The sequence below is a fragment of the Elephantulus edwardii genome, unplaced genomic scaffold (assembly GCF_000299155.1).
Source record: "Elephantulus edwardii isolate Elephantulus edwardi_28Jun2011 unplaced genomic scaffold, EleEdw1.0 scaffold00010, whole genome shotgun sequence".
Taxonomy (NCBI): Eukaryota; Metazoa; Chordata; class Mammalia; order Macroscelidea; family Macroscelididae; genus Elephantulus; species Elephantulus edwardii.
In genome coordinates, this window is record NW_006399760.1 from 29,945,750 (window position 1) to 29,959,649 (window position 13,900).

Below are 13,900 nucleotides of genomic sequence, written 5' to 3' on the forward strand. Positions count from 1 at the left end.
TAGGTTTAAAAGTTTAAAGATCATTTAGGACACCAAGGCTAGTTATTACATCCTGCTCTTCCGTACCATTACTGTTTTATTCCTGCTGCTTTTTCTCTGTATTTTTTCCATCATTCAACATATTCTCACGAAGGTAGAGTACAGATGTGCTTTAGTGAGTTAAAGCTGTATGAATCCATATAAGTCTTTCTCTTGTCATAATTTTAAGTAGAGCCTTAGGCTGTGTTTACTGCCTCTAAAATAAGCTTGTGCTTAGCTTCTCAGTTGCAGCATTTTCCAGCTTCTATGAAAAAAAATAAACAAAAATAAGATGCTATTTCAAATGTACTGTCAGAAATTAAACAGATTATACTCAATTGTGCCATATTTTAAAAAGCAGTGAAAATAAGAGGAACCTTTCAGTAGAACCTCCACAACAAAACCACATCTCAAAATATCCTTATGTATTTGGCAACTGATTTTATCTCATCTTGTTATAATTATGTAATCTATCTCTTTAATGATTCTTAACATTTCTGTAGAGTCAATATGATGTAATTATTGTTGTGTGGCTGTCAAGTTGGAACTGACTCCTAGCTGATCCTTCAGCAGTTTTCAGAAGCAATAAATCACAATAAGTCTGTAAAAACCAATAATTCTGAAAAAGTTTATAGAGATTGTAAATCAAGAGGAGATTGTTCACCTTTCTCCCAAGGAGAAGCTGGTGGATTTGAACTGCCTGCCTTTTATTTGGTAGTGCAACTCCTTACCCAGCTAGGCTGCCAGAGCTGCCTTTAATCCTCACAATAAAAGTAATGGAGGCAGTTATATAGAGTAAATATGGTGTGTTTTTATTAGGTGCTATTAGGTTGAGCATGACTCCTGTAAAGACCCTATGAACAAAAGATCTGAACTCTGTTCTGTCCTGCACCATTCTCACACTCTCTGACACACAAGAGCCCACTGCAGCAGTCACCTTATCAATCCACCTGGTTTAGGGTCACCTTCGCTGACCCTCCATCCTTCCCAACATCACCTCTCTAACAAATAGCACCTCCTAGCAACACATCCAAAGTGTGTGAGGTGCAGTCTCATCATTCTTGCTTCCAAAGAGCACTCCGGCTGCACCATTTCCAAGACATGTCTGTTTGTTTTAAGGCCATCCATGGGGTGTTCAGTGCTCCTCTCCAACACCACAGCTCAAACGTTTCAATTCTTTTTGTCATTCTTATTCATTGTCCAGGTCTTGGATGCATAGCTATAATTGGAAAGACTAGAGCCTGAATCAGCACTTCAGAATGACATTGTTGTTGTTAAGTGTGGTCAAGTCGTATATGACTTATAGTGACTATAAATTCAAGTCTTGAACACGAAAAACTTTCATCTTTTCTCTAAGTTCATAGAGTTTCTGGAGGCAAGCAATTTCAGAAGTGGATGCCACTCCTGCTTTCAAACTTGTTTTATTTTGGGAGATCCAGCAAACACTGTCAAACATGGGTAACCATTATCATATTTGACACATCACTGTCATAGCAGTTAGCATACAGCAACCACAAGTTACCTTTCTACAGCAAATTGTCAGACCATTACTGTACTACTTAGAAAAATGTCTTACTTAAAACAATTAAAACCAGGCCCTTGCTGCAGGCCCTCGGTTCCAAAAAGCCTTTTTAAACAGGAGGCCAAATCTAATCCACTCACACCCAGTTTTGAGCAACAGCCACACCCAAGTCTCAACCAAACACCAGAACACAGTCCTTAGCTGAATCTGGCCAGCCACTCCATTCATTCTCCAAGACTGAAAGCAACCCTAGACTGGAGACCAAAAGCTTTTATAAACAGGAGGCCAAATCTGACATTACTACTCCTCAATCATTTGGAGAGGTCCTTACCTGCGGATTTCCCCAGTGCAGTGCATCTCCTTATTTCCATACTGCTTGTACCAAGGGTGCTAATTGTGGATCCAAACAAGATGAAGCTGTTGACAGTTTCAATCTCCTCTCCTTCCATCATCACACTTCCTATTGGTCCAGTGGTAAGAATCTTTGTTTTCTTGGTATTAGACCCAATCTATACTAAAGGCTGCATTCCTTGATCTTCTACAACAAGTGCTTCAAATCCTCCTTACTTTCAGCAAGTAAGGTTGTGCCATCTGCATAACACATTTTTGATGAGTCTGCCTTCAATTCTGATGCCACCCTACTCTTTGTAGAGTCCAGCTTCTTGGATAATTTCTTCAGCATATAGATTGAACAGGTATGCAGAGAGAATACAACCCTGACACACTCCCTTCCTAATTATAAACCTAGTAGTGCTCCCTTGTTCCATTTTCACAGCAGCAGTATAGTTTCTGCATGAATACAAATCAAGTGCTCTGGGGTTCCCATTCTTCTCAATGCAAGCCACAAATTGTCATGTTCCACACAAACACCTTTGTATAGTCAATAAAGCACAAATAGACATTCTTCTGGTATTCCTGACTTTCAGCCAGGATCCATCTGATATCAGCAATGATATCCCTGGTGCCACGGCCTCTTATAAATCCTCCTTGAACTTCTGGCAGTTCCTTATCTAAGTACTGTTCCAGCTGTTTTGAATGATCTTCAGCAGTATTAATGATATTGTTCAATAATTCCCATGTTTAGTTGGATCACCTTTCTTGGGAATGAGAACAAATATGGACCTCTTCCATTCCATTGGCCAGACAGCTGTCCTCCAAATTTCCTTGCATAGACTGGTGAGCACAATTGAAACAAGTCAGTTGGTATCCCATTGATTCCTGGAACCTTATTTTTTGCCGATGCCTTCAATACAGCTTCGGCTTCCTCCTTCATTACCATTGACTCCTATTACTCATATGGTACTTCCTGAAATTTTTCTGTACCAATCACTTCTTTCTGGTACAGTGACACTGTGTATTCCCTCCATCTTCTTTTGATATTTTCTGGGTCATTCAATATATTGTCTGTAACATCTTTCAATATTGCAACACGAGGCTTAAATTTGATTTTCAGTTCTTTCAGCTTGAGAAATGCAGAAAAAATTCTTCCCTTTTTATTCTCCAACTCCAGATCTCTGCACATTCCATTATAATACTTTACTTTGTCCTTCCTAGCTGCTCTTTGAAATCATCTGTTCAGCTCTTTTACTTTGACATGTTTTCGTTTAGATTTGGCTTCCCAACAGTCCAGTGCAATGTTTGGAGTCTCTTCTGACATCCATTTCAGTTTTTTTTTCTCCTCTGTTTTTGTAATGACAGTTTGCCTTCTTCATGAATGATATTCTTGATATCATCCCACAACTCGTCTGATCTATCATTGGTGTTGAATGCCTCAAACCTATTCTTAAGATGATCATGAAATTCTGATGAAATTGAAGATCATATCTTGGTTCCTGTAGACTCTTTTCATTTTCTTAGGCCTCAATTTGAACTTGCTTATGACTAATTGATGATCTGACCTACAGTCTACCCCGGCCTAGTTTTGACTGCCGATAATGAGCTTCTCCAATGATTTCTTCCACAAACCAAGTCAATCCTATGCAGCCCATCAGGTGAAATCCACGTGTAAAGTCATCTTTTGTGTCTTTTAGAAAAAGTATTTACAATGAATAAATCCTTATAAATACAAAATTCAATCATTCTTTTTCTAGCTTCCTTTCTATCACCAAGCCCATGTTTTCCAACTGCTGTTTCTTCTTCACTGTTTCCTAGTTTTGTATTTCAGTCACCAGTTATCATTAATGCAACCTGATTGCATGTTTGATCAATTTCAGACTGCAAAATTTGGTAAAAATTATCAATTTTTTCCTCTGAGAAGATCTGAGATTTTGTCTGAAATATGGTGTAGTAGTTTAAAATTTGGTCTCTATTGCAAAGCTATTTAAATTCAGCATCCAATTCTGCTGTATACTAATTTGTTTTCCGCTGTCAAACCCCACCAGTTTGCCAAATCCTGATTTCTACTAATAGTGACTCTCCATATTGTTTCCATGTTATAAATCCTTATGAAATGAGCAGCTGGTGTTAGAAACACTGATCTTTTGGTTAATAAGCCGACATCGCACATGCTGCGTCCAACACTCCTACTAATTGCATCTCTTTCTTCATGACTGGGCTCCAACTGTTACCTCTTATGGGTTTCCAAGTCCATATATCACATGGGAGGAGACTGTCCACCTTTTTTCCTGAGATATGCCTGGTGGATTCAAAAATTCAGAAAGCTTTAGTCTGTGAGTTATCTCTAAAATCCTCTACAAACTATCCCACCGAAGCTCCCTTCTGGTTAGTCATTGTTGTTGTTGTTGAGTGCTGTTGAGTCGCAGGCAACTCCTAGTGACCCTATGAAGGAGAGTCCTCAACGCTTGGGTGTCTCTTATCCTCTCTCCAGGTTCATAGGGTTCCTGGAGGCAAGCTATTACGGAAGTGGATGCCATAGACAAATTATTTAACTTCTTAGTGTCTCAGTTACTTTTATTATAAGGATTAAATGAGTATGTAAAAGCGAAGCAATTTTAACGACTTAAGTGATATACATGTATTAACTATTTTTTAAATAGAATTTTTATTATACACTAGTTTAGTTACAAAGTTCATGTAATATTGTTTTCACACTGTATCTTTCTCCTTTCCTTTACCCATCCATCCCTCCACCCATTAAATTGTGTAACCCTATGATTACCCCCCTAACCCTCTGCCCATCCTCACCCCTCATACATTCTCATATATACAATGATATTTGTCCTTATGGGACTGAGTTAGTTCACTTAGCAGATTGCTCTCCAGTCCTTCCTAAGTTAGGTAATAATTTACAAAAGAATTGCTTCTGCGTGCTGCATAGTATTCCATCATGTGAATATACCACAATTTCTCAATATTTTACTGTTACTTTTTTTTAAATTATTTTGTGTGTGTGTACCATCAAATCAGATCTGACTGGTACAGGAGGAGGACATTGCCCCTCCTTTTCCAGCAGAGCATCAGGTGGATTTGAACTGCATGCCTCTGGGATTGCAGTGCAGCTTTTTTGCCACTAGGTTACCAGAGCTCCCAATTTTTAAAGTCAAGTTTACTAAGGTTTAATTTAGGGATATTATGCACTGATAGTTTGAATTTTAATAAGTTTATAAATTCCACAAGCTTTGAAAAATTTATATAGGTATGTAAGGAATAGAGCATTTCTATGATCCTCAACTGTTCCCTCATGCATTTGAGATTTTTTCCTTTTTTGGCAATTATAAATAGAGTCACCATAAACATTTGCTTATAGATTTTAGTGTGAACAAAATATTTTGTTTTTCTTGGATAATTACTAGGAAGGATATTGTTGGGTTGAATAGTAGGTCAATTTGTAAGAAAGATTGTTGGATTGACTGGTAAAAACTTTTGTGATTCTTCATATGAAGTTATTAAACTGTTTTACAGTGATGTCTATACCATTCTGTATAAATTGTGCTGCATTTTCACTTTCATTGCCTAGTTTTGTTTTGTTGTTTTTAATTACTCTAAAAGACTTTGCCAATTTAGAGATAACACTAAGGATGCTTACATTTATTTTTTAGATGCTTATATAGTCAAACTGCAGTCATGTATAACATAATGTCCATTTGAGCATCATCGTACTGCACAGGTGTCTGTAGTCACATAATGTGATAAGCAAAAAAAAAATCCCACAAAACTCAAACCCATTGCTGTTAATTACTGACTCATAGCTGACCTTCCAGCAGGCTTTAATTGGCTGTAAATTTTAGCACCACTATTCATAGTGTTGGGGAGGTCCCACCTTTGGTTTAGAAATGAGCCAGAACTATAGATCTTCACCCAAGCCTGCCAGAGGACTAAAGGAAGGCGCTATAACTGGCAGAATGAAGGAATTTTGTGACATTAACATATGCCTTGTGGCTGAAGGTCAAAGGCCTGCAGCCATGCTTGAGTTGAGAGTTTGTATCCTGATGCCAATCTGAATTATAACCTATTAACATCCCTAATAAACCCATAGTTGTGAATATGATTATTTAAAGGCTGTGTATCCATTGCAGTAGATTTCAGACACAGTAAGGCAGTAGGATTAGCATTGGAATTAGTAGAAATAGGTGTAGGAACGTGTAGGACTTGTCTGACCTCATGGGAATTGGTTTTGTGTTTTGGATTTTAATAGAGCAGTTCCCCCTTGTGGAGTTAGTAGAGATCAAACTTGGTCATCCCCACACTAGCATTGCTCTTTTTGCAGTTGTCCTAACAAATACCTATTTGTCTGGCTGATGTTTATACTGTGCTTTCTAGTGCACTAGACAGTACTTTCACTGTTTTAATAATGATTTTTCCCTACTTGTGGGTAAAATATTTAACACAAAGTTCCTAGGTAGCAGCATCTAAATCCATGTATCAGACATCTTGAGTTGTGGAGTGTTGTAAAATTATCTAGTTAATTTTCTTTATAATATTGTCTATGAAGTGCATTATGGCTCCCAAACCCACCCAGCACAGCTAGTGCTATGGTAGCAGCAGCAAGAGAAGAGGTTTTGATTTAGAAGTGAAACAAAACGTTATTAATTTAGTGGTGGAAAGTCAATAAATGGTATTACTTCTGATTAGACCATGTTTTAATAAGTCCAGATTACATTATGTCCTGTTTCACAGATTGTATCATGACCATTAAGCAACACATGACTGGCCTTAAGTTGAAAGCACTTGTAAGGTTTTACACATAGAGGCTACATTATATGAATTTTAAAGGATTCCCAAACAAACTAGCAAAAACAAAAGAAACAAAACAATAACCTCAAACAAAACCAACCCCAATATGAGCAAACATTTCATTGCTGTCTAGTCAGAACCAACTCACAACTGATTGTCCACCAAGTTTTTAGAAGCTATAAATCACGCATGAGGTGATTGTACATCTTTTTCCCAAGGAGCAACTTGTGGGTTTGAATGGCCTGTCTTTGGGTTGTCAGCACAACTTCTTAGTCATTTTAAAAAAGGTTTGTATTGTGGAGAATGATTTTGAGGGGGACATAATAAAAAAGTAGAGATCTTCTTGAGAATATCAGGATATGAGGATTGCGAGGATATCAGGATTGGTAAAAGATAGAGGAATTGATACTTAAGAGAAAACAGTGCTGATGGAGAAGTAACTAGAAGAGTGATTTATTTTGTTGTTGTTATTGTTATTATGTGCCATCGAGTCGCTTGCAACTCATAGGGACGCTGAGTACAAGAGCTCTAAATCCTGCTCTATCCTGTGCCAATTTCACTGTCTCTGACACACCCACTCCCATTACCACAATCACTGAATCGATTCATCTCATCGAGGTCTTCTTCTCCTGTGCTGTCCCACCACCCTCCCAAACATGATGTTCCTGTCCAAGGATTGGTCCCTCCTTGCAATGTACCCAGAGTCTATTAGATGAAGCTTCGGAATCCTTGCTGCCAAGGAGCAGCCCGGTTTCACCCTCTCTAGGACAAACCTATTTGTTCTCGTAGCAGTCCATGGTATATCCAACAATTTTCTCCTCCAGCACCACAGCTCAAAGTCATAATTCTCTTTCTATCATCCCTAGTCAGTCAGCTCTCTGACGCATAGCATGCAATTTCGAAGACTGTGGTTCAGAATAAGCACACCTTAGTCTCTAGCCTGACGTTGTTGCTCTTCAGCACTTTGGTGAGGTTTCCTGACAGCTGACTTTCCCAGTACAATTCGTCTCTTGATTTCCTAGCTTCTGAATTATTTTAGAGGTGAAATTAATGTGATTCAGCTATTAATGAGATAAGAGGCTTTTGAGAGTGAGCGTGTTCAAGGATGCTTCAGTATTTCTAGTAAAATTACCTAGGTGTATAATATCGATCACTTTATATTTTATTGTATCCACTTCTAATCTTTCAGTATATGATTTTTTTTTCAGATTTGTTTTCGGGTTTACAGTTAATGTTGCAAATGTGATACCATATTATCGCATAATATTCTAGAGCTCTGTGGCTTACTGATGGATGAGGAGTTGTGCTGTTAAATGAAAAGGCATGCAATTCGAATCCACCAGCTTCTCCATGGAATAATGATGAATTCTCTTTTCCCGCGTGATTTACAGTCTGAAAACTCGCTGGAGGGTCAATTATCTGTGGGTTCTGATTTGACATTACATAACAACATATTATAATATTGTGATATTACTGCTTGCTATTATTATGGCATGATAACTCTGATTAATATTGAGATGTATGTGAAGCAGGCAAATGGAAGTGTCTCATAGGTAGTTTGAAGTCTAGATTCTGAGAAGTGGGCAAAATAGGAAGTCATTGTAGTCCAAAAGATATTTGAAGATACAAGGCTAAATGAGGATCTCAGGGAAGAGAATCTGAAATGATAACAGAAGAGAAAATAGAATATGGGAATTCTGGTGATATAGGGAATTGTGCTGCTAACCCAAAGGCCATGCCTCTTTGATTTTTCTCATCAACTTGTGGCTCCTCGGGAGAAAGATGGATGAAACACCTAGCCTCCAAAAACCCACTGGAGGACGGTCACCTATGGGTTGATTCCTACTGAGTGTCAGTGAAATGTGAATTAAGAAGAACTTCAGTGTCTAACATTGTGCAGTTGAAGGACAGTTAAGACAAATTGGACAAAATAAGTTAGAGTCCAGCTCAGACAATGGAGTTCCAGATGCCCAGGCAAGTGGACAGTCAGTTGTGTTAAGTGTTGCTGAGATGCTAAAATAAGGACTGAAAAGTACTCTGGATTTAGCAGCATAGGGGCAGTGATGGTGTTAGTGAAAATCCAGACTACAGTAAGTTAAGAAGTAACAAAAAAAAGTGAGGTAGTAGAGAGTGTTTACAGATCTCTAAAGAACTTTTAAAGTTGTTATAAATCGCATCACATGGAGGTGTTTTGAAATTGTTTAAACAGGACAGGTGATGAGAATGAGGGAAGAATGAATACAGGAGGAACAGCGTAGCCAGTGGAGTGAGGTCCCAGAAGGTAGAGTGTTGTCGTCAGGGCTAGCATACTTGCTGAAGATGAAGTTTAAACTGAGTTTAATATTTGTAGTTATAACCTGCTAGCAAAGTAGAATAGGGAGTTTTTTAGTATCACAAAATTTTAATCAACTATATCTTAATCCGCTCCTTACATTTCTCAAGTATTTCTAGAAAACGTACCAAGTGCAAAATGTCAGCAATTCTTTTGATGTGTGAAAACGCTTTAGCAGTTTAGTTGCTTGTCAGTCTCATGTCCAAGTCCTATCCATCTGTCATGGAAAAATTGAAACCCTCAAAGACTCTCCCCTCATTTCAGCGGTCATGGGTTGGTGTTTTTAGTTTCACTTTTGACATATGTTCTTTTTACATACTCTGGTGTGTTTCCTCTTCTCATTGAATGGAGGGCAGAGACAATAGCTGGGGGACATGTCTTCCACTGCACCTCAGGGTTACACTTATTAATTAGTTTGATGCTTTACTTTTAAGTGAATATGAAAACAACTAAATTAAGAAACCAACCTTTTCTGTCTACTTGCTTCTGACCCCACATTATGACTCATGTTGACCCTCCATTGTGTTTCTGGGGCAGTAAATTCTTTTCGAAGGAGACTTCTCACTTTTTCTAGTGAATTAGGACCAATTTTTTTATTAGAAGCCCAATGTGTAATCACCTATGCCACAAGAGCTCCTTAACTATATGTAAAATCGAACCCAAACCCACTGCTGTCCATTCTATTTCATATTGACAGTCTTATGTGATTTTGAGGTAATCTTTGAGAAGGAGACTACTCATCTTTCTCCTGTAGAACAGCTGGTAGATTCAAACCACTAAATTTTTTTGTTAGACATGTGAAGCACCAGGCCGCCACAACTTTTCCAATTGTATGCAAAGGGTGGTGCAGGTCAAGTCCACTAGAAGCACCTAAGAAGAAAAGACTGGTGACCTGCTTCTGAAAAATCAGCCTCAGTAAACTATGGTGTCCAGTTCTACTCTGACACACAGGGGGTTTTAATGAGTCAGCATGGAAAACATGGGAATTTAGGTTATTTAAAGGATAAACGTGGAGAAATGGTTATTAGCAAAATTAGCAGGAGTTATTTGAAAGAGAATAAGATTTTTATGCCATAGCATCTGAATTAATAGTCTAATAAATTACGATTCCTGATGAAAAACTTTATTTTTACAGATCATTGCCATTTAAAAAACCCCAAACCAAACCAAACCAAACCAAACCAAGACAAAACTCAAACTCAGTGCCATTGAGTTGGAACTGACTCATAGCTAACTCTGTGGTAGATTTTCATAGGATGAGATTGCCCATCCTTTTCCCTTGGAGCAGGTCGTGAATTTGAACTGTCTTTGAGTTGGCAGCACAACTCTCTACTGACTAGGCCACCACTGAATTGATTCCAGCTCACAGTTACGCTATCAACATAAAACAACTTGAACTCATTACTGTAAAGTAAGTTCCAATTCCCAGTGACATCAGAGACTTGAGGCTTTTGGGTTAGCTGAGAAACTCTCTACAGTCTACACTAGCAGAGCTTCCTAAGTAAAACTGCCCCATAGGATTTTTGAGGCTGTAAATCTTTATGAAGCAGACTGCCACCCCTTCCACATCTTTCTCTCATGGAACAGCTGAGAGGTTGCTTCCAGGGATTTTTTTAAATAATACCTAGTAATGTAGAGGTATTTGTAATGAATAAATCATTAATCGTACAAAATTCTGACATTGAATCTACAGCCTAATTTTTTTAACTGTTTTTTTCCATCTACCAGCCCTTCTTTTTGGATAACATTATGGCTAACTGTGAGAAGAATGGAACTCCCAGAAATCTAATTGTGCTCATACAAAACCTATGCATAGACCAAGAAATAGTCATCCAGACAGAACAAAGGGATATTGCATGTTTTAAAATGAGGAAAGTTGTGCATCAGGGTTATAAACCTTTCTCCTTGTCTGTGAGATTTGTATGCTGAGCAAAAAGTCAAGAAACTGGATTATATGAAGAACATGGCATCAGCATTACAGGAAGACTTCTTAACAATCTGTGTTATGCAAGTGGCACAACTGTCCTTGCAGGAAGTAAACAAAATTTGAAGCAGTTACTGAATATGATCAAAGACTACACATATGGATGACCTCTCAACAAGAAAATAAAAATCCTCACCATTGGACCAAAAGGCAACATCACTGAGAGAAGAGAAAATATTGAAGTTGTCAATGATTTCACCTTACTTGCATCCATAATCAGTATACTTGCTAGTAGCAGTTATGAAATCAAAAGCTATGTTGCTTTGTGCAAATCTGCTGTCAAAGATCATTCCAAAGTGCTAAAGGATGAGGGTATCGGTTTAAAGATCATGGTGTGCCTGATCCAAGCCATGGTATTTTCAGTTGCTTGTTGTGCATCTGGAAGGTGGAAAGTGAATAAGGATGACAGAAGAAGAATTGATGCCTTTACATTGTGGTGTCGAAGAGTACTAAATATCCTGGGGACTGCCAGTAGGACAAACAAGTCTATCTTCAAGAAGGTACAACCAGAGTGCTCCTTAGAGGCAAAAATGGTGAAATGTACCCTCTCCTACTTTGGACATGTTGTTAGGAATAGCCAGTTCTTGGGAAAAATGCATCATACTGGAAAAAGTGAAGAAACAGAGAGAGAAAGACCTACAATGAGATGGATTGACAAAGTGATTGAAACAATGAGCTAGAGATGTCAGAGATCAGGATGATGGTGCAAGATGGGACAAAGTTCCTATCTGTTGTTCACTTTTATACACACTTTACTAATTGTCCTTTTTAATAAAAATAGTCTTATGCAATATTTGTTCTTATGACACTGAGTTAGTTCACTCAGCATAATACTCTCTAACCTCTCAAAACTGTTGCTTCTGAGTGTTGCATAATATTTCACTGTTGAATGTACAACTAACTCAATCCATTTGTTTGTTGTTAGACAACTAACTGAGTGGTGTCCACGTTCTTTCTATTGTGATTAATGCTACTGTGACTATTGGTGTATAAATCTCTGTCTCAGTTCTGTTTTTCTTGGGGTATATTCCTAGCATTGGAATTGCTGGTCCTATGGAAATTCTATGGTCAACTTTTTGAGGAAACACCAAACTGACTTCCAGAGTGGTTGTATAATTTTACAGTCTCACCTACAGTATGTGAGAGTTCCTATCTCTCCACATCCTCTCCAGCATTTCTTGCTTGCTCTTCTGTTAAACTTTGTCACTACTACTCAGACGAGATGGTATCTCATTGTGGTTTTGATTTGCGTCTCTCTTAATGCCAGTGATTTTGAGCATTTGTTCATGTGTCATGTGTTGGCTGTCCAAATGTCTTCCTCTATGAAAAGTCTTTTGCCCATTCAGTCTTTTTCTTATGGAGGCCCCATAGTATTCTGTAAACTTCTCAGTGAAGAAAGACTAAAGGCGTTCCCCTTGTGAACAAGGGTCAGACAAGGTTGCTATGAACTGTCCTCTGAAGACTCCTTTAGTGGTATCTCAGAGGTTTTGGTATATTGTATTTTAATTTTGTCTGTATATGACATCAAAACAAACAACTGAGATACTGAATCTGAAACCAGGGACTTATAGCTAAAGAATTATGTCTCGTGAAAGAGACTTCATATTGACTGTGGCCTTTGTTGTAGTTCTTTTATTCCTTATTTCCATTAAAGAGCTTGTCTTTTTATTGTATTGTAAAATTTATTAAAGTGATTGTTTTTTGGATGAATGAATAGCTGAAAATGATCTACTTTCCTATCAGGTGAACCTAGCCTATGTTGAAGCCGCAGACAATGTAACTGAACCTGTGAACAGAGAGCCTCCTTCCAGAGAAGCTCAGCTACTGACATTGCAAAACACATCTGAATTTGATGTCCTTGTCATTGGAGGAGGAGCAACAGGGAGTGGCTGTGCACTAGATGCTGTCACCAGAGGTGAGTTTTGATGTGAATGGATATTTCGTCTTCTCTCTCCAACATACAGAGTTGTTATGTATTGCCGAGTCGGAACCAGGTAACTCATAGCTGACCCTCCAGTGCATTTTCAGAGGCTGTAAATCACACAGGAGGAGATTGCCCATCTTTCTCTACCAGAGCATCTGATGGATTTGAACCATGTGCCTTTGTATTAGCAGTGCATGTCCTTACCACTAGGCCACTGGAGCTCCATGAATACACAGTATGCAGTCTATATCACCTTTTCCTTTTAGTCATGGTGGTGTACCAGTTAAACTTTGCTGGAAACTGAATGGTTTTCAGTTCAAACTCACCCAGTAACTCCATGATGAGAAATTCCTATAAAGATTACAGTCAAGAAAACTCTGTGAGGCAGTTCTGCTCTGTCATCTGGGTTTACTGTGAGTCAAAGTCGACTTGATGGCATTCTGTAACTCATGGACATGTACTCTGTACCAGCAAAGTTGCATTTGTGCTGGTGCCTCTCAATGCTTATCTCAATGTTCTATCATGTTTTTAGTATATACCTTGTCCTTGAACTATTTTTTTAAAGTAAGCACAATTCAACTTAAAATTAACTTGACTTTGCCCTTAAATGCATTTAAATAAAAAGGAAATTCTTATATTTCTGAAAATTCATTGATCTGATGTTCTAGTTAACTTTTTTATTACTGCATAGAGTAAATATTATATAGGAACAAATGCTCAGTCATAGGTAGAAAAGAGATAATAGATGGATTAATCTGTAAAAATAACTTCTAATGTTTGTGTGCTTCATAGTGTCCTTTTTCCCAGTGGAATATACTGTCACAGACATCATAGAATTACTGTATTTTCCACAAATAGTATGCTCATGTAAATAATGCATTTTCTCAGACAAACACACACAATTGCACAGAAATGATAACATGTGGAAAAAGGCCTGGCATAGAGTGCTCACGCATATACCAACATATTTTATGACATTTTTCAAAG

At 38.0% G+C, this 13,900-nt stretch overlaps 1 protein-coding gene across 1 annotated transcript in view; it reads left to right on the top strand.

The window, feature by feature from the left end:
• Positions 1 to 13,900, top strand: part of GPD2 (glycerol-3-phosphate dehydrogenase 2 (mitochondrial)) — a 201,461-nt gene that overhangs the window by 64,816 nt on the left and 122,745 nt on the right. Inside the window, exon 3 of the mRNA XM_006880784.1 lies at positions 12,733 to 12,904. Within this exon, the coding sequence (XP_006880846.1) occupies positions 12,733 to 12,904 (172 nt within the window). The remainder of the gene's footprint in view (positions 1 to 12,732; positions 12,905 to 13,900) is intronic.